General features: G+C 37.5%; 4 protein-coding genes across 7 annotated transcripts; 2 read left to right on the plus strand and 2 right to left on the minus strand.

Annotated features, from left to right (window-relative positions):
• The first annotated feature begins 1517 nt into the window (after window positions 1-1517).
• dennd10 (DENN domain containing 10) lies at window positions 1518-5191 on the plus strand. 2 transcript variants are annotated; one of them, XM_079472954.1, is made up of 10 exons: window positions 1613-2084; window positions 2220-2416; window positions 2747-2826; window positions 2943-3091; window positions 3326-3437; window positions 3561-3661; window positions 3825-3932; window positions 4014-4108; window positions 4263-4439; window positions 4920-5191. In XM_079472954.1, the coding sequence occupies exons 1-9, from the start codon at window positions 2045-2047 to the stop codon at window positions 4428-4430; spliced, it is 1050 nt and encodes a 349-aa protein (XP_079329080.1). In that variant the 5' UTR covers window positions 1613-2044; the 3' UTR covers window positions 4431-4439; window positions 4920-5191. The 2 variants fall into 2 exon arrangements, with proteins under 2 accessions (XP_079329079.1, XP_079329080.1); XM_079472953.1 differs by having other exon boundaries at window positions 1518-2084; window positions 4263-5191.
• sfxn4 (sideroflexin 4) lies at window positions 4138-9213 on the minus strand. 3 transcript variants are annotated; one of them, XM_079472957.1, is made up of 15 exons: window positions 7835-8014; window positions 7640-7705; window positions 7401-7463; window positions 7288-7314; window positions 7090-7144; window positions 6925-6950; window positions 6779-6832; window positions 6635-6697; window positions 6495-6563; window positions 6319-6409; window positions 6114-6229; window positions 5888-5973; window positions 5674-5791; window positions 5380-5490; window positions 4138-4463 (listed from the first exon to the last, which is right to left on the minus strand). In XM_079472957.1, the coding sequence occupies exons 1-14, from the start codon at window positions 7871-7873 to the stop codon at window positions 5413-5415; spliced, it is 951 nt and encodes a 316-aa protein (XP_079329083.1). In that variant the 5' UTR covers window positions 7874-8014; the 3' UTR covers window positions 4138-4463; window positions 5380-5412. The 3 variants fall into 3 exon arrangements, with proteins under 3 accessions (XP_079329083.1, XP_079329081.1, XP_079329082.1); XM_079472955.1 differs by lacking the exon at window positions 4138-4463 and adding an exon at window positions 9109-9182 and having other exon boundaries at window positions 4933-5490; window positions 7835-8010; XM_079472956.1 differs by lacking the exon at window positions 4138-4463 and adding an exon at window positions 9109-9213 and having other exon boundaries at window positions 4934-5490; window positions 7835-7927.
• prdx3 (peroxiredoxin 3) lies at window positions 7975-10565 on the plus strand. Its single transcript, XM_079472958.1, has 8 exons — window positions 7975-8067; window positions 8454-8561; window positions 8932-9049; window positions 9139-9280; window positions 9431-9566; window positions 9751-9854; window positions 10018-10183; window positions 10371-10565. The coding sequence occupies exons 2-8, from the start codon at window positions 8484-8486 to the stop codon at window positions 10419-10421; spliced, it is 795 nt and encodes a 264-aa protein (XP_079329084.1). The 5' UTR covers window positions 7975-8067; window positions 8454-8483; the 3' UTR covers window positions 10422-10565.
• On the minus strand, window positions 10448-19888 carry tm9sf3 (transmembrane 9 superfamily member 3). The gene is made up of 15 exons (XM_079472952.1): window positions 19528-19888; window positions 16464-16659; window positions 16172-16294; window positions 15698-15858; window positions 15410-15487; window positions 15167-15298; window positions 14683-14849; window positions 14276-14370; window positions 14003-14133; window positions 13668-13807; window positions 13500-13568; window positions 13279-13425; window positions 13049-13132; window positions 12800-12876; window positions 10448-12696 (listed from the first exon to the last, which is right to left on the minus strand). Exons 1-15 carry the CDS (start codon window positions 19618-19620, stop codon window positions 12629-12631), a joined length of 1761 nt encoding a protein of 586 aa, XP_079329078.1. The 5' UTR covers window positions 19621-19888; the 3' UTR covers window positions 10448-12628.
• Window positions 19889-20030: the final 142 nt, after the last annotated feature.

Here is a 20030-nt window from a genome sequence, read left to right on the forward strand (position 1 = left end):
TTGAACATCAGGGTGGCAAAATTTCCAAACCCGACGAGGGGCTTTTCTTCCTGCGCTGGTGTCCCAGACCACTCTCGAAGCTGCCGCTATTGGATGGCTGCCCTGACATCCGGAAACAGGCCGACATACTGCAGCAATGCTTCTTTGTTGACCATCACGGTAGTCATGGACGTGTCTCCACGCTCCTGCCGGTGAGAGGCCAGCATCATGGCTGCATATCCAGCATCATTGGGTAGCAACCATTGGAAGGTTTTCCCCCGGTACTGGCCAAACTGAAGGGGGCTCTCGCTAAGCACTAGCTGCCGATTTCCGGTTTCCCCTCCAGCTGCAGCCAAACGAGCCGCGGTCTCCTCCTTGACCCTGTCAGCGGGCCATGGCCGTTCTGGGGTGGGGTTTTTTCTGCAGGTAGCAGCCCTTGGGGGACGGCTTGAGAGGTACCTCACCAGTGGCCTCTCTACGAAGGGTGGCATTGAAATCCATGTTCTGTAAGGCACAGAGAAAAACACAAGAAACGGCACCGTTAAAACACACATATACACAAGTCTGATCTAGCTAGCTATACATAAATACATCAAGCACTGCACTGATAAGAGGCTGAAATAATAAATGTGAGTGATCAAAGGGTCAAAAAGGTCATAGAGGCACCTGGGCAGGTGTGAACATGACTGTCCCCCGCACAGGGCACTGCAGGGGTTCCATTTAACACCATCCCAGGCAACAGGTGACAAAGGACAGTGACATACAATAAACTTTACCTTGAACTTCGTCATAAAGTACACTTCATCGTGAATTTCAGTGCCGTACACATACAGTACACTTGACAGTAATTGGCAAATCAACGCGCGCGCAAATTGGAACGTTTGGAACGGAATTGGAACCGATCTTCAGCTCGGCGGAGGCGCAAAGGATGAAACGCACATTCGTGAAGGGCGCCATATTTTGTTTATTTGATGTTAATATTCATTTTTTATGATGTACGTCATGTATTCAGTGAAAAGAAAATGCAATACAAAAAAGAAACCACTAGACGGCAGCCTTTGCACACACATCAGGGGACCTTGTCCCTTTCAGAACGGTGACTAGATCAACACAGGCAAACTTCCCTTTATATACAACCACATAAAATGCACATTAGTGCAGGGATCGTCTTAGTGTTAATGTGATGATCTTGTTGACTACGGTCGGATATTTTACATGCAATCTCCATACAGCCTGGCGACGAAGAGCAGGGTCGTTTACATCCAGAACCTTTAGAATAACTGTTAAAATCAAGATTAGGGCAAATTATAATTGTTTTACTTACAAATGATTATTCAAATAAAAGTGTATTACTTACTCATGCAGTGGTGATTGCCATGATATGTACTCCGAGGAGTAGTTTGTATATAGAAAAATAAGGTAAGCGATAACAAGAACATCTCTAATGCAACGACAAACAATCTTAAATGATTCAGCTGTCTTCGATACACAAATAATAAACACATATTTTTTTAAATGATCCCAGCAGTCTGCCTATTGGAAATTTGCAAGCAGCTCGAGCAACTCTTGTCGCACTCGCACCAGGACATTAGGGGGCAGTGTGAGCTTGATGTGTTTCAGTCGCACAAATCACGCGGAAGAATCTTGTCGATCACTTGACCACTACAGCAAAGCTTGCTGATAACTTTTCGTCATTTCGTGTTACTGTTTCTCTTGTTCCTGTTTCTCTGTTGAAACTACGTACAGGAATGATTGCAAGTGTATTAAAGCTTGTGTGCTAGAATTATATGTATACTTAGGAAAACAAGTACACCGAGGTCTTCATTAGTCAAATGTAACTGGACTCAAGGCTCGCTGTGATATATTCACTGTTAAAGATTCCGCAAGAAGAACAGCGTCACGCGCCTTGTGACATTTGCATGGTTTTCCGTATAGGCTAAAGATGGATGTTATCTTTCTGTGCTGACTACAAGCCCAGACACTTCAGTTCAAGTCTGTTCGCAACAGAAACAGTTTTAAACGTCGTTATTGAACTTTTAGATACAGCTTAACGTGGGTATGGAATATGGCTGCGTCTGAGCTGATGCTGAGTCTTGGACTGATTGGTGAGCTCGAAACACGCACGTTTATTAAAAACGGTTATTTATCAGTTTATTAAACTGTTGTTTAAAATGTTTTATGCGTGAAGTATAAAAAAAGTATGGTTTTGGGCAGTAATTTGGAATTGTGCCCCCACACAGAGAAAGATGTAAATGGAGACATACTTTGGGTTTGGTGCTATCCTTCGATCAGTGCTGATCTGAGAGAGGTTCTGTTGAGAAAATGTTGCCTGGCTTTTGGGAATCAGCTTCTGCACACGTTTCTGTTCGGCCAATACTGTCGAACCTGGTACTACATCAGCTCTGTAGAGGTCCAGGAGCCCACTGCACTTAAAAAGGTACATCACGTATTATATATTGCTTTACAGTTCCGGGAAAGCTTCTCTTAAAGGGATACTAACCCCAAAAGTGAAATGCTGTCATCATTTACTCACTTTCGAGTTGTTCCAAATCTGTATAAAGTTCTTTATACAAATATACAGATATTTGGAAAAATGCTTATAACTAGACATATTTTGCTCCAGAATTCCTTTTCGCTTCCGAATTTGTCAAATAAATCTGACCGATATATCCCTTCTGATGTGGTTTCGGTTCTTGTGTGTAGATGGAATCTTCATTGTTCCTGTGTTCAACTGTATGTACCTACAGATGTTATATTTCATTCACAGGTGACACATTTTTCAGTCGCTATCACAGCTAAGGACTTCAACCCTGAAAAATATGCAACATTTGGTAGAGTTCTGTGCAGGTAGGTATAGGTTGAATTAGCATTTTTGCTGAATATTTACTTATTTAACATTTTTATATGAATTATTACTATTTTCAAGGATAATGCATGTATATCTGTGACATGTTCTTGTTCAGGATGTATATGAAACATGGAAGTCCTGTGAAGATGATGGAGGGCTACATTGCTGTTCTGACCAAAGGCATATGTCAGAGTGATGAGAATGGCGCATTCCTCATCAAAGATTGTGATGTCAGGAAGGCCTACTTGGCTGGCTCCTTGAAAGGTTAAAAACGCACCTGCAAAATTGACATTCAAAGCACCTGCATACGTAAAGAACTGTACAGTTAAAATATTTTTCTCTTTACATAATTGTGGTAGTATATTATATGTATATATTTACATTTATTTGCATAGGGGATGTTTTTATTCAAAGCATATTTAAAAAAAAATAATTGGGCTTTTCATACATGAATTATTTGTGAATGGGCTCAAAGTTTGTTTCAATTCTGTGTTTTAGATGTTGTGTCTCAGCTTGGTATGGAGACCATTATCCTTTACACAGCACTGATGCTGAAGAAGAGAGTGGTAGTCTATCATCCACAGATTGAGGTGCTTTTGGAGTTTACAAGGTATTGATGACAACACGCAATTTGGATATAGCACCATTGTGCTAAGCTTCTAACTTGGAAGGTATCTTAGAGTTATGTTATATGATGCTATTAACAAAGGCAAATTTATGCTTTTGAATCCAGAGCTCTTCCAGCCTTGGTATGGCATAGGAAAGACTGGTCCATCCTTCACCCTTTTGTTCACATAGATAATAATGAGCTGGAAAACCTCAAGCTTTGTTCAGGTATGGAGAGACCCTTTCGTTTTCACAACTTTGTTGTAGTTTAAATGCTTTTGTCAAGTATAAAAGACAAAGTTTTGGGTTACTTCTAATTTAGAACCTCAAAATGTAACCAATTGTTGATGTAACTAAATGTAATGTTACCAAATCTATTTGCTCTCTGAAGGGTATGTTGCAGGATTTGTGGATCTGGAAGTTAGAGACAAATCAGACTTGTTTGATGTGTTTGTTAATCTTCCAGAAAGTGAGATTACTGTATCACAAAATGCTAAAGGTGAGAGATTCAACTACAGATTAACAAGGAGTATGTTTTAATGTTGGATGTTCTCTAAGTAACACCTTTGCCCTTTTTTAGAGGCAATGGCTATGGGAAAATTGCATAAAGAGATGGGCCACTTTATACTTCAGGCTGCAGAGGATGCTGATCGCACAGATGCGCAGGTTATTAAGGTGAGTTAAAACAAGGGAGGGCAATAAATAATGTCACATGAAACTTTAATTATTTAAGCATTTAGCTTGTATTCTAAAGGAGTTATACTTCAAAATAGCTTTTACCAGTAACACACTGCAATTTTGACAATGACGGTTCAAACGTGTCTTTCAGGAAATATCAGTGAAAACTAAAGAGATCCTGAGTAACCTTATGTCTCTTGCTGATGAAGAAGATAACTCCAAGTTGACTTTGGAGACTCTGAAGCAACGGCACTACCCTCCAGCAACTGAAAATTTCCTCTTCCACTTAGCTGCAGCTGAGCAACTCCTGAAGATCTGACCATTCAATGTATCCCATCCACCACTGATACGACTGTCATCGTTTAGAGAGAAACTTAAATTACAAACACATTTTGAATAGAATAGTGACAGGCCAAACGTTACGGGAACATAAAAATAAAGATAAACGATTTCTTAGAAACTGGTTAATGGAATGTTGAATGTAATATTCAATAACAGATTCAGATAAATAATTTATAATCAAATCTTTAAGCAGGTTTTGGATCGCAAGCCAGGGAGAATTTCTTCGATTTCTCCGCAGGCATTCCTAAAGTATGTTATTCTTTAAGTAACTTTTTATTAACCTTAATTAAATATGTAGGTGATCTGTGAAAAAGACCAAAAGTATTAGCATTGAGTGCCAAATGCTTATCTAAAGTTATAATATATGAGATTTACAATCTAAAGGTTATATTTATGTAACAGTACTTTTACTGGCTGTATTCTCAAATGTGTCTTAAAACAAAGGTTTCCTTAACATCCTTTTCAGGGATTGCACATGATCAGGTTCAAAAGTCTTTATTTACAATAAACCCCTTATGTTATGAAATGTCTATTTTCTGTGCTTAAATTGACCATTAAAGATAATACATGTGCAACATATAATGGAAACCCTTTTGTTCAAACAATACTTCATGTTTAAACATTGTTCTAATCCTTAGCATAGCAGAGTGAAAAAATGCTTTTTTTTAGCGTGTTGTGGTAAATTCTATTTTCAATGACATGGTTAAAGCACTTAAATAAATACAAATTCAAAACTTTATAGCCTTGTGTCTTTCTGTGGTATTACTCCGTTGTAAGTGCTCAATTTTGTCCAGCTGATCTGTATAAACAGAATGTTCTCCTTTGTCTTAAAACTGCTCTAGTGATCACCATCATGAAATTAGTAAATTAGTTTGCTTGTTACTTTATTGTAATTTTGTGTGAGCACAATCTGTGTCAATAAATACCATGCTCAATAAATTAGATCATCAATAACAACATCAGAGTCCTCTGTGGTATAACAGTTCTCCATCACTAGCAAGTGACTGTAACTCGTCTTCTAAATCCTCCCTCTTGATCTATAATCAAAGAGAAAAAATGAATTAGGGTCTTAGCTTTGTTTGTGAGATATCGCATGTTTCTGACAATGTTCAAATACTTAAACGTACTTTTACGTACTTGTAGCATATAGTATTACAATCTAGTTTGTACAGCTTTACAAATGATACCCAATTACATAGCTCCATAGTCCATTGTGTTACCTTGCCAAGCTGTGGAAAAAGACTGAAGGACAAAGGAATCATCAGACCAAAAACGATGGCAGTACTGATGTGGCGAACGGGGGCGATTAACATTGGATTCTTCTGGACAAACTTTGCCCTGAGACATTGAAAGCATCAATGTTTGCACTTGCACATTATCAAAACATTGAATAAACAGTGTTCAAATGGATGAAAAAACAGTTTTGAGTTGTACCTTTTAAGAAGAACAAGCAGTAAACTGGAAACAGCTGCAGTGGTGCCAAAGAGAGTCGCTCTTGAGATGGCCGTCTCCTTCACAGCCTTAAACATTAATAAATAAATGAAAATACTAGTTGACACATGAAGTTGACAAATATCTAAACAATATAAAACCTTTATGCGTATTGGTTTAATTTTGGTGGCAATTTAATAACAAATATTTGTTTTGGTTGCACACTCACCTTTGATCCAGCTTTCTTGGAAACCCCAACAGCATTCCCATTAGAATCAAACACTCGTATTCCATTTTCTGCTTCTTCACTCCTCACCACCATAACACTGAATGCCGCTAGACAAGCTAGAAACCAATTTGAATAAAGTAGTATCAAGTTCCAAGAGTACCAATATGAACAAACTCTACTGTGTGTATTATGTGCATTTACTTACCTGAGAGTGGAATGGGTAACACAGATCTGGAAAAAGTCTCAGTCACAGCTTTCATTAGTTTAAAACGCTGGACTATAATCTGAGGAAGAGCCTAAAACAATGTCCACAAAATTAAAATCTGTTTTTTGTGATGTATCAATACTTTACACTGAAAACAGAGGTGGTCGAGTCTTTACCCCTGCATATGTTGAGTAAGCAACTGTTCCAGTAATGAGAAGAGACTGCTTCAATGACGTTTTGTTATCCTAAGAAAAATATATTTTTTTTAGATAGAAAGCTAAGTCACCGTTTTTGTAAATAATTAAAAAATGTTTACCAAAGTCGATGTTGCATTTCTGTTAGAATGGCTGAATGCTGCACAGTAGGTTTGTAGTAAAAACTACAATAAAAAGTTCAGAACATTCTGTTATGGTTAGTGTTTTTGACAAGAAAAGAAAACATAAAAGAAAAATGCACTTACTTGCCAGAACATAGCAGGTTTAACTCCTTTGTGGGGTATTAAACTTGCAACCACCTGTGGATTGGAATAAGAATAAAACACAATAATTATTCAACTCTCTGAATATCTTTATGGCACATTATTAGCTTAATATTGGGTACACTCACCAAAGGAGCAGATATAGGTAGAAGAACTGAATAAGAAATTGATATTTTTAGACAACCAAAATAAAACTTTCATTTAAAAGTAACTGTTAACACTAATGGGCAATTTATAAACAATGGCACAGTGTTAATTGTATAAAACATAAAGACAAATCCTAAATCTGTTACCTTGAGGACGAAACACTGGCGAAATTAAAGCTCCGGTATCAGCATGAATAGATGACTAGAAGTCCAAATGACACTTCAGTTTAATGCAAAACCAATAAATCAATTGAGCTACCAATAATGACTGCAACTAACAAATACACAACATTTACAGTGCATAAAAAGTTGTTTATTTGGTAATGCAAATTGTATGTAACTTACAAGAGACAGTAACCAGGCATCAGCAACCTATAGAGACATAAAAGTTAACAATACTTTTTTAGATGTATTTAAAGGGTTAATCAAATTTTATGTATTAATAGTAATAACTCTACCTTGTCACTTTTATGTTGATTTCCATCATTTCTTAAAAGAATGCGGGCGTTCTGTATTTCAGCCTAAGGAAGAGATCAAAGATTTTATTCATTCAGTCTTATGCTTTGTCTGACATCAAAAGGTGTAGACCACCTCACATCTGTGACGTGCACGTGGTCGTTTATCTTATATTATTCATTATTAAATATTATTCATCGGGTTATTGTACGGTGAAGCATTTTGCTCTGGAATTGCTTACCTCTGATGATATGATAGATGTGGGGTCAAGGATATGAAACCAGAGTTGCAGGCGGCTCAGAAAAGACTGAAGAGTGGTCAAATAATTGTATTTATCGATGTACAACATCATTTACATAAATAACATAAACTAAACTATTTAAAAATATATTATTCATTGTGAAATTACGACACCTAGAGCTTGCCAGCAAAGTACCTTATCATTGCTTTGCCAGTATTGCAAGTTGGGGTCCATTGTAGCTTTTAAATGGTCTTATAATGAAGAACATCACCGATTCATTTTCTGTTTCTTGTAAAAAGATTTGTATTATAAGGTCAAGCAGAAAACATGCTTGTGTGCGCGACACTTCCGCATGTCACGTGTTATCCAGACTGCGTCCAATGACAGCGTAGAAGCAGGTTTTGATTACAACGAGAACAAGAACAAATGTATGTTATACGTACTTGTAAAGTATTTCTTGTTTAATATAGTAAAGAAATGTTTAGTTTGTAAATGTATTAACACATTTTATATTAGATGTACTCATTGTCAATGTAAAACTTCAATAAAACAAATAACACATTACAATACCTACCCAGGTACCCTTGCTAGGGTCAAATTCTTAACATTATAATTCATCAGCTAACATCAACTAACAACTAGCGATTATTCTAAAGCATGTATTAGTCTTTGTCAATTTTAGTTTATACCCATACAATATATTAATAAATGTTTTTTAAAGTACATTGCATTTAATGTTAATCACGTGTATAATAAGTGCGAAATTTTAACATTTGTAGATAATAAATATTATTGTGTGAGGTTATTTACATAGAACCAAATGCGGAAATAGTGCGACGCTTTGATGCCCACTGTGGATTTGATTGCGCACACTCACACTGGCAAGATGGCGGCCACCATCGGTAGACTTCTCGGGACTTCTGTAAGTTAAACCTTTAAGCACCGAAAACTGTTGTTTGAATTGTTACCACACACATTAAGCTCATCTAAACTGCAGCGCTTGTGTGTAAAAATAAGTTTTAGTTATAACGTCGTTTAGTTATTAGATACGTCTCACGATAACCTTCCTGCGTCTTATACAACCATGTGTAACGTTACTGTCAAATGATCTCTCAGAAGCCGTGCACAGCAGTTACATGTTGTTTTATATCAGTTACGCACATATTGTGTGGATATGTTACGAATAAATGTGCACGTATGCAATGCAGAGTCTTTATTATTCACGTTATTTTGATAATTTGCACAATGTTAGGCTGATTTGTTTAAAACTGATAATGACTTTTGTTTATCAGGCAAGAAGAGTGGCAGTTAATGGTGTGAAGGCCTTCGTCGCTCACAGTGGAGCATCAGTGATCAGGGCCCCACAAACTGTTTCCTGCATTGCTACACAAAAAGCTTGTTTCTCAGTCAGTAAGTAATTAAATGATTAAAGGAAGCATCCGTTCTTATCTTTTCTTTAAAAGTTTTACCTGCAATAATAAATGGTTTGTAAATATCAGGTTCAGCAAGATGGGCTCCTGCAGTCACTCAGCCGGCTCCTCACTTCAAAGGCACTGCTGTTCTTAACGGAGAGTTCAAGGAAATCAGCCTAGAAGATTTTAAGGGCAAATACCTCGTCCTTTTCTTTTATCCATTAGATTTGTAAGTTTCTGAACTATTAGATCCACAATGTGGTTCATAATAAACCTAAATATTTGAATACAACGTTGAATTGAGTTATAAACTCAACTTCATAGCAAACACTCCCTACGATTATGTTTATAAAATGCTTCTTTTCTGTCCACTTGGCAGCACATTTGTATGCCCCACAGAGATCATCGCCTTCAGTGACAAGGCTAACGAGTTCCATGATGTAAACTGTGAATTAGTTGGTGTGTCTGTGGACTCTCACTTTACCCACTTGGCTTGGACTAACACCCCAAGAAAGGTATATTTACTGGTCAGGTTTAGAATTCATGCATGCATTGACAAAATACATTCTTGTGTTTTACACATTGAATACAGTTCTATAAAGAGCATCAGGGATTAGATTTAAAACTGGGATCGAAGCTACCTGAGCCGTGCTAACCTTGTTCAGTTACTGAACTTTGGCCGCTCTGCCTTTCTTGTAGAGTGGAGGATTAGGAAAAATCCACATTCCCCTGTTGGCTGACCTCACAAAGCAAGTGTCAAGAGACTATGGGGTTTTACTGGAGGGCCCTGGAATTGCTTTAAGGTAAGCAGAATTTTACAAAGCAATTTGTGTTGGAATATATTTCTTTTGACTAATGTAACATACTTTAACATGTACTATGTAGCTATTCTAAGAACAAAAAAGCTTTTTGTATGCATTGCTAGGCTAGAGAATTAACATCGCCCAATTATGTTTTACTTTTTAGGGGTCTTTTTGTTATTGACCCTAATGGAGTGATCCGACACATGAGTGTTAATGACCTGCCAGTTGGGCGCTCAGTTGAAGAAACCCTTCGTCTGGTCAAGGCCTTCCAGTATGTTGAAACCCACGGTGAAGTCTGTCCTGCCAGCTGGACCCCAAAGTCGCCCACGGTAAGGTTTGACCCTGTTTTTTTACAAGTATGCTACATTGTTACATCATATAATGTGAGGTGGGTTCATTAAAATATTTTTACACCCAAACTGGAGATAAGCAGTAAATGATAATGGAGTAGTTCTTAATTTTGTGAAATATAAGGTTATTACAGTTTACAGCTGGGTTTTTTTGTGTCGGTTTTAGATCAAGCCAACTCCAGAGGGCTCCAAGGAATACTTTGAGAAAGTCAACTGAAACTCCTTAAGTACTGACAGATTATGGAAATCTTAATGCTGATCTTTTGCATACAATTTAGTTATTTACAGACTACATGTATAAGTATATTGGCAGTTGAATTATTAGATTTGGTTAGGAGTGTAAATAAAAAAAATACATCCATGTTGAGTTTGTCTCTTGTTTGCCATAGAAGATTCTTATCTAGAGTGCTTTACTGTCAGACAAAACCACAAGTTAGCCACTATCAGCATCGGGCAGAAGCATACCAGAAGTGGTTGAGAAATCCTGCTCTGTAAAAGTCAAGTACATATAGAAAATGTCTTCATTAGGCATGAACTTTGATCCAGATTTTGTGTTAAATTAATCCATAACCAAAAAACCATTTTAGCACACATTTGGTGATTTAAAATTAGGAGATGAAATCGTTCTCTAAAACAAATCCTAATAAAACACTTAACATGTTTGAGACAGATGCCATCACACCATTTGTTTATTCTATCGACCAAAAAGTGCAATCATTACATACTGATCTTGTGATTTTCAGCAGGTGTCCTTGGGCAGACATTTTTAAATGAAAACTTTGCCTTCATGTACAAACCATGCCTACATAACCTCAAAAACAATGTTTATTTCTTTTTGTCCTTTTTACAGCAAGTTAATATCGCATTTAAAATGTATTTTTAGACTTCACATGGAACATGACATGAAGAACCAGAAATCAACTTCAAACTGGGAGGAATGAGGTTTAGAAAAAGGCTTTGCCACTTTTCAACTTTTTTAGTTACATAGTATTTACACAATGGAACATAAGAAAAAAAACAACAGCTTGGTCTAAGTGTTGTTGCACTCAACCATGAAAACATCTAGTAAAGTGTACAATAACTTCACTTTGTACTGTATGCCTGCAGATATTTAGCATGAGTGCCTCAATTGTGTCTGACATTCACAATTTGGTTCAGATCATGGATAAAAAAAAATAAGCACGAGAGAGCTGGCCATCCAATGAATGGTCTTTCAACCCTTTAAATAAAAAAATCATAAAAAAAGCTGATGACTATCTCCTCTATGAGCAGCACAAAGTCAATGAAGCACTTATTTTTGAGACTGTTCTACAAGATGCAAATGAAGGGTAGAGAATGAAAGGGTAGTGAGACTGGGTCACCCAAAAGTGTAATTCCGAGAAACAAACAGAATCAGATTTTTTGATTTGTTGAGATTCATGCATGATCCAGGCAAGATGTAACTGCTACCAAGCCCACCCCAACCTTCCGAAAGAAATGTTTTAACTGACTGTTCATCAATGAAAAAGAAAACACCCTTTAATTAATCTGTACAACCAAAATACATTTGGGATCTACATCTACAGTTTAGGGTTATATACACGTCACCCCCTCCATATATTATTTTAACAAGCGGACTTCATTCAAACTCAAACAGTAACATAAGACTGAACTGAAGAAAGAAATATCACATCACACAACCCATTAAAACATTCTGCCACCAAACCATTGTTTCAGATTATCCGTCTCACCATAATCTGTTATGGACAGTGAACTGTACAGTATATAAAGTGCCAAATCGTCTGCTCTGCGGATCTGAACTATAGAAAACCAGAAAGTAGAGCTAAAACCTGGCTGCTTCACATCGTATTGGTTTATCTCAACTTTACCTCAATTAAAACAACTGTGTTTTTTGGAACTTCATATCACGTTATGCTTTTGGTGTGATTCGTAAGTGTGTAAAACAATACAATGATGGCATTGTACAACTCTGTAATACAAAACAGACAAGCAAGAGGATGGACGTCAACCTCACTCCCCTATATTCTCATATAAAAGAACAAAGGCTCTCCATACACTTTGGCCTCTTCACTGAAGAGAGCTAGACTACTGCATCAATAAAGATCTGTTCAATGGTTCTTGGGTGGTATAGTGTTATAAGAAATAGGAGCAATGCTGTGGTGTACTTTCTTTTCCTGTTTATCAGCATTTCAACCGGAAGGAAAAACAAAAAGCAGATAAAATAAAAATTAAAAGTCCTGTTTGTTTCACCTTTCATTTTACCCTTGTGTACGCATCGTGTCGCAAGTTTTAATTCATAGAGAAAATGGAAAACTAGATTTTGTAAAAGATACCACAATCTCTTCTTGCAAAATAAATGGAGACTTTGTGCCCGCTTTGATCGGGAGGAAGTGTAGGCTAATCTGCAGCGTCACCGTGGAGCTTCTAGTCGATTTTCACATTTGTGTAGATCTTCCTCACAAAGGCACTTGTTCCCATGTAACCCACCGCTCCTGAAACCAAAGAGAGGAAATTATTCATTGGACCAGTTTGTTACTATAAAAATATCTCACATTCTCATATCGCTATCATATCACAAAGCTGTTCTGTACTCACCACACATGATTCCCAGAGTGGTACTGAACACAGCCATGTAACCAAAATAGAATGACGTCTGAAATAATCCATACATCCTGGGGAAAAGATGAGTGAATGTGAATTACTAGAATCGGATCAACCACCCCCATTTCACTTTTGGAAGCTTGAATCACAATTACTTTTTTCGTATGAGATGAACCAGATAGGAAATCTCCGACACAACAAACTTCACCCCTTCAAACCCACATAATGAGGAAACAAACTCACTTTGTTTTGAAGAAATAGTAATAGAAGGAGTACATGTAAACATAAACCGCTGTTGATGCTGCTGAGAGAAAGCTTGTCCATTGCCTAGAAAAAAAGATTATGCAGAATTTACATTCCTTGAATATACTTAGACTCATCTGTGCTTTGATCTCAAAACATTGAATTAATCTTTGGTACAATAACGATTCTCACATCTGCAAAGCAAGATAACAGATAGTGATTATTTTTACCATCTGTAGTCTTCTGCGTTGAGAAGGAAGTAGGTACACACAATGGTAACACAGACCGTCACGATACACAGGATCACAAGCACCAGCATCATGAATCCATACACATAGTATATCTTGTAAGCCCAGAAGGATGTGAAAATGAAGTACCTGGAGTGAAAAGTAAAAGGGTTATTTTATCCGAAAGATATTTATCTAAATATATACGCACTGATACAACTTACATCTCAATAAATATTGATCCGAATGGAAGGATGCCACCTAGACACACGATAACAGCTGGTTCCATGAACCTGCCAGACACAGAAAAACATTTAGTAACGTGTAATTTTATCTCAGATAAGTACAGAAACCAAGACCGGTATGAGACAATGAATTATGGATGAGGTTACCATTTCTTCTCAGGGATGGGTCTGGGTACAGCATTGACCCTGCAGGGAAAGTTGGGCTGGCCAGACAGGTTCCTGCCCAGAATTGTCCCCACCAGGTTTAGTGGTAGAATTACAAAGAAACAGATGCAGCAGACTGCAACCTGGTCAATAAGAAACATGAATGACATTAAGTATTGTAACAAAGAATTAGTGCTTAAAGACTTCATAGTGTCATTTTAGGAAGTACAACAAAGTTAAACTGTCCAAACAACCCATGTGGTGTGAAAATAAGTAGGTGCTTTCTCAACACAGCATTTCCTACATACTGTACTGCATAAGAAAGATACAAATCTCACCATGGTGCCAAATGGGATGGCTCTGGAGGCATGGTAGTACATGGCGATGAAATTGATGAAGAAAGCTGTACCACACACCATGGCAGGAATCAGAAAAGCTCCTATAAACATCTGTTTGATCCATCTCCTGCCTAGATAATTATATGTACAAAATCACATTTACACCCTAATGAAACACACAAGACACACATCCTGCTGCTTCTAAAATACTTTCAAAACACAACGTTAACATATATGTATGATCATTAATATTGTAAATGTTAGTTTGCATACCTCCTTGTTTTGCATACAGACTGCCACCAAAGTATCCGTTGACTGGGGATGTAGCAGCATAAACAAATATGGCTGTACTAAGCATGGAGCCTCTCCTGCAAAAACAAATGTAACCATGGTTAATAAAAAATTAAAAAAGGGAAGCACTTGCCTAAATTATTGTTCATACATATGACACTTAAAACACCATTGGTTAGATTCCCTCATCCAGGGTTTAAATCGCAAGTAATGCATAACCTAATAAAATGTTTAAATACAATGCAGCCAAGTATGTTTAAATTAATATATCTAAATGTTAATGAATCTCAACTACAAGCTCCCACTCCAGCCCTAAATCAAATAAATAAACACTATACAGGTAGTGCAAGTAGTTTTGCATTGTCCTGTAAGTAAGAGGAAGAACTCACTCTGTATACAAGTCCTCAATCATTGCCAAAACAATAACTATAAAAGAAACAGAGAAGATCTGGCATCCAGAGCCGATGAGGGAAGAGAAGATCAGTGGGTGGCTGGACGGCCTGAATACATCCCCATGAACCTGTTTCCATCCATACTCATCTCCAAGATCACGATCCTGAGTAGAGAAGTAGAGAAGATGTTAAGAAATCCAGGAGAAACAAAACGTGCGTTTTGATAAAAAGCAGATGTTGATATGGCAACCCTGAAAGAGAACTAGCATTAAATAATGGCGATGTGGGGGTAATTGTTTCATAAGGGCCAAAGTATGTCACCAGTCATGGTGAGCTTGTGCAGGAACTAATCTGTCAAAGATAACACATTCAATTATTAAATAAAAAATACATGTAATTTTAAACCGGTATTATCAATACTTTTGTGGTTTCAATTAAAGTTATTGGATATTTTTTTAATTCCTCTCTTTAATGTGCTTACCATGTCATCCATTTCCTCTTCTTTGCTGTATCTGGCATAGTCTTTCCTTAACGTCCTCATCAGGATCATTGAAACAAGACCCACCAGGAAAATCACCATCATAAAGGAGTTGAATATTGAGAACCAGTGAATCTGTTGGGTGCATAAGACATTTAATACATCACGCAGCACATTTACTTGAGCTGGTTTAAATGGTCTACTAATCTATAGCCTGATATAACATGATGTGACAGGATCACTTACTCTGTGTTGAAAGAAGGATGGATCAAGGTATTTGTCAAATCTGTCCTCAAATTTCACATCCGACTTCTTCCATTTCACCTGTGAGAATTAACAACAAGATGGTAGCTCACATGAAAAACCTAAAAAATAACTATAACTCACATGAATGAAAACTAATTATTTTTCTATACAACAAACATTGGATTATTTATGTATAGAGAAAGTAACTATGTCAAAAGAGCAGAAAACGAAACACAGAAAATGTCATTTGAAAGTCAAATGAGAGAGAGGTTTTTAAGCTCGACTCACAGAGTAAGACATGGGAATTCTTGTGTTTGGCACAAGCTTGACTTTGCCCTCGCTGGTCAGGTTAACATCCACGATTCTATCCCCATTGTATCCTATCTCCAGCTTTTTGTAAGTCCAGAGATAATGGTCCTCCCCATTCTCATCAGCTTCACCAACAATTCCTTTATGTCACACAAAGATATTTCTATTTATAGCAATGCACACAAAAAGATTAGGATAAATGCTCTTTTTTTGCTGTTCATTCAAATCCTAATGGATAATAAAATAGAAACCAAGCCCTGCCCTATACTACGGTTTGACAACCTTGTGGCAACACAGGACATTTAGATTTTCCCAACAGTTGTCAAAAAACCGAGACAAGGTTAATATAAAGCATATTCCTGCAAGTTAAATGCAGAAACTGCCTAATGAGAGACTAGGAAAAATAGTATATTTTAAGGACGGGTATAAAGCCATTCCCTTTCTGCTACTCACCCCAGATGGGAAGGTCATCTATGTACATTTGGTACCAGTAGTGGTTCTTGATGGCGTAGACGAACGCATCTCTTTTTGCTTTGTCCAGGTCAATTTCGCAGTATGTTGTCTGCAACACCTCGTCTGCAAAAGATAAATCCAACGTATAGCTTTACAATTGCAATAAAAAATTAATTGTCATCCAACTGTAATTGTTTAATGAAATTTCTTCCACAGGTCTTCAGTGAACACTGAACAGCTCCAACTGGAAAAAGTGAACATGACAGTCACGTTAACATACAGTCAGTCATACCTTTGTATTTGATGTCCAGACCGCTGAATTCTAATTCAACTCCCTGCAGCGCCTCTCCTAATGTCTCATGGTAATGACTGATAGTTTTCTTCATACCCACACAGAATGGTAGAGAGAAGTACTTATAAGTCTCCTGTCTGTTGTGATAAGGGCCCACGGTATTCATCCAAAGAACCACCTCCTCTTTATCTGTGTACTGCAAAAGAAAGAGACCAGTCATCAGATGTCAGTTTTGAATATCACAGTCTCTACCTCTCCTTTTAGCTCCTAAAACACACAAAAGAATGATCAATAAATGATTCTGTAAAATAGTGTTGTTGTTTTACAGCATGTTTACTTTACTCTTCACCTATTAACACATTTGCTATATTGAACTTGATTGCATTTTTTACCCACACACACTTGCTGTCTCTTTTGTCTGGGATGTGTCTCATCAAGCGCACCCATGAACATCAGTCCATAGATTAAAGGCTAAATGTAGTCGCTTTTAAAATACTGTGACAGATAATACCAGGTCTATTGAATGATGTGTTTGCCAGTTGCACTAGACATATCACAAGCAAAATAAAACTGTGCACTCTCAAGAAACCATGCTTGAATAAAAAACTGCCCAAAGGAAAGAGGAAGATTACAAATATTCAATTGCCAATAACGTTTGTATTGAGAGCGTGTCTGTGCAAAAAACATCAGATCAGATAATCTCCATCTACCGTGAAACTACATTCTGCAGAGATGAAAAAGAATGTATTTGAGACAATTCTGTTAATGCCATCCCACAATCAATACAAATTTGCTGTTCTATAAGCAACAGTAATAAATAAAACTGTTGTTCATCTTAATGTTGGTTACCTCTTATAAGGCTACTTAGTGACCAAGAAATGTACCGACACTGGGAAAACAGCAGAATCAGAATTCGCTTTATTTGCTAAATGTGTGCAAAGTGCAAACATACAAGGAATTTGTTGTGGGTATTTTTGAGCACTTGGTACATACATATATATATATATATACGTGACATAAAGACGGAAAAATGCAAGGTTACTGTCAAACCAAGTTTGAAATTCTTCCAAAACAAATAAACTCTTTATTGCAGATAGATCAAAAAGTTGAACAGCAAAAAAAATCCTATTAGATACAGGCCTGTCAATTATACATTTCTGCAGCACAACACATGACTTAATCTGTATAGAATTGAATAACAGGTTTGATACAATTATCTGAGACACAATTATATGAAAATGGTCAAAAGGTCAAACTCAACTGACCAGACCTGTTTGTCCATTTTCACCAGATTGAATTTATTCATGTTGACGTCGCAAAAGCTCTCCAAATACCAAGCGCAAACCTATTGTACCAGAGGACCAGACCCAAGCATCAGACAGAACAATAAGACAGGTGACACCAACTCAGATAATAGTTCCATAAGAAAATTCAGTTTTAGTTTAGTCACTTTAGCAGTTCACTAAGATTTAATGTTTCATTAGATTGATGATTGATCTTAGATTTATTAATGTACACAATGTTGTAAACCGGCCGTCAGACACACGTTGGAATGCTCTCTTGGGCTGGAAGCAATACTTTTTGAATAGAAAATAATAACAGTAAAGGGCGTGATCCTGTAAATCAGGTAATGTAGCACTGTTATATGCGAACTTAGAAACCAAATAAAGGGAGGGAGCGTGCAGCACTGATGTCATTAGGAAGCATTGAAACCGATGTCGTTCTGTAAGTTTTTAAGCAACAACTGACATTTATCATTTGAAACAATGCAATTCAACACAAAAGAGACTTTGTGCACCTTGATCCTCACTCTCTGGTCATAACATGTACTGGACTAAATGAAAAAAAAACATGACACCAAATAGTATCATTTAGATTTGATAGGGATGCACAGATACCATTTTTTGGCAAGACCGAGTACCGATATTCTTCTCTGGTAACTGTGTCTTTTCACAACACAGGGAGACCAATAAAAATAAAATAACTTTAACACATTATTAAATAATAAATAATTTTATGAGCTTGTCACAAACTTTCAAAGTAAATTTCACAACAAATTTCAGTCAGTTCTGTCACATGATCCATGGGTATCTTTTTAGGAGTTCATGAGCTTAGTATGGGGCCTGGATACTGGTATCAGTGCATTGCTAATATTTGAACTAACTTATTCTCTCTCTCCCTCTCTCTCTCTCTCTCTCTCTCTGCTCATTGTATTCCATCATGGCATGAAAAGCATGTTACAATGAAGCAATCATTATCCAACAGAAACCTCAGATCTCTCTCAGATAAGACACCTGGAAGTAAGGCAGGTGTGTCAATTCCTATGGTCTTGTCTCTATGTGTCACTTACGTGCCTGGTCGTATTTCCTCAGACTGAGATGAACACATTATAAGAGGACCGACGTTAAAATGAAAACCCACAAACTAGCAAATACTCTTTTTATATACAGGTCCCTGTCAGCGTCTGGCATGCTAATAAACGCACAAGCGTCCTGGTGACATGAAAAAGATACGACGCCTGTAAGGAGTGATATGTATCTATAAATTCTTACGCGACACACCACTTGCAGAAAAGCTAACGCTGTTATCAATAGGGTTATGACAACACGGCAGCCATACAAAAACCTGGACGAACCGGATATGTGTGTGGAGAGACGGACATATTTAGCTAATGTCGATTAGCCGACCCTGACTGATTTTACACACACAAAAGAAAAAAACCCAGACCATTCGCTTGCAATCGTATCATGACTGAAATGCATCGCTACTAAGTTGAAAACTAACGAAGTGACACCGTGCTGCTGTTTGCACAACAATGTAATAGGAGAGATCATGCTAAGCTAGCAAGTAAAGGCTAAAGCTAGTTAGTTCACGAGCGCGTAGGTTATACAGCCATATAACGTTAGTGATTTCTCTTACAACCCAGAGCAAGAAATTGCAACCTTGTGACTTGATTCTTGCTTCTCTCTTTAAGCGTTCAACCAGTTCTCTATAAATCGTCTTTGGAGGCTACACACAAACCGAACACAGAGGGCTACGCTTCTCGGCCCGCAGTTTCTCTTACCGTGTGCTCGTGTTCATCTGCTCGAATTGGCAGTAACAAACTTAAAACAGTCGTTAAGACAACCCCTGCGATCTTCCACCTGGAGACCCCCATGGTTTTCTAAGGAACGTTCTCCGACTGATTTGTGATGGTATCTTTTTGGGGGGCTAACCCACCTTCCTTCTTCCTGGTTCTATGACAGTGACTCTCTTAAGATGCTCACATACGAGTTTGTCGTAAAACTGTTTGGCGAGCGTTCAGCGCGTATAGTTCTGATTGGCGGGGAGAGGTCACGTGGGTGACTTGGACCTATCGTTGAAGAGAGCGTTGAGTAAGGAAACCCTTCCTCTTCTACGCTTCGCCACCCATGGCCACGTCATCTGAGCGCAAACAAGAGAGCTGCTTTAACAGGATGTAAACCACGTTGTTTGACTGGTCCTTGAACATATGTCTGCATATTTTGTCGGGAAGTGAGAAGTTACGCCTATCCAGTAAATCAACAATTTACGCGAACTAATTCAATT

This window comes from Barbatula barbatula, assembly GCF_947034865.1.
Source record: "Barbatula barbatula genome assembly, chromosome: 14".
Lineage (NCBI taxonomy): Eukaryota > Metazoa > Chordata > Actinopteri > Cypriniformes > Nemacheilidae > Barbatula > Barbatula barbatula.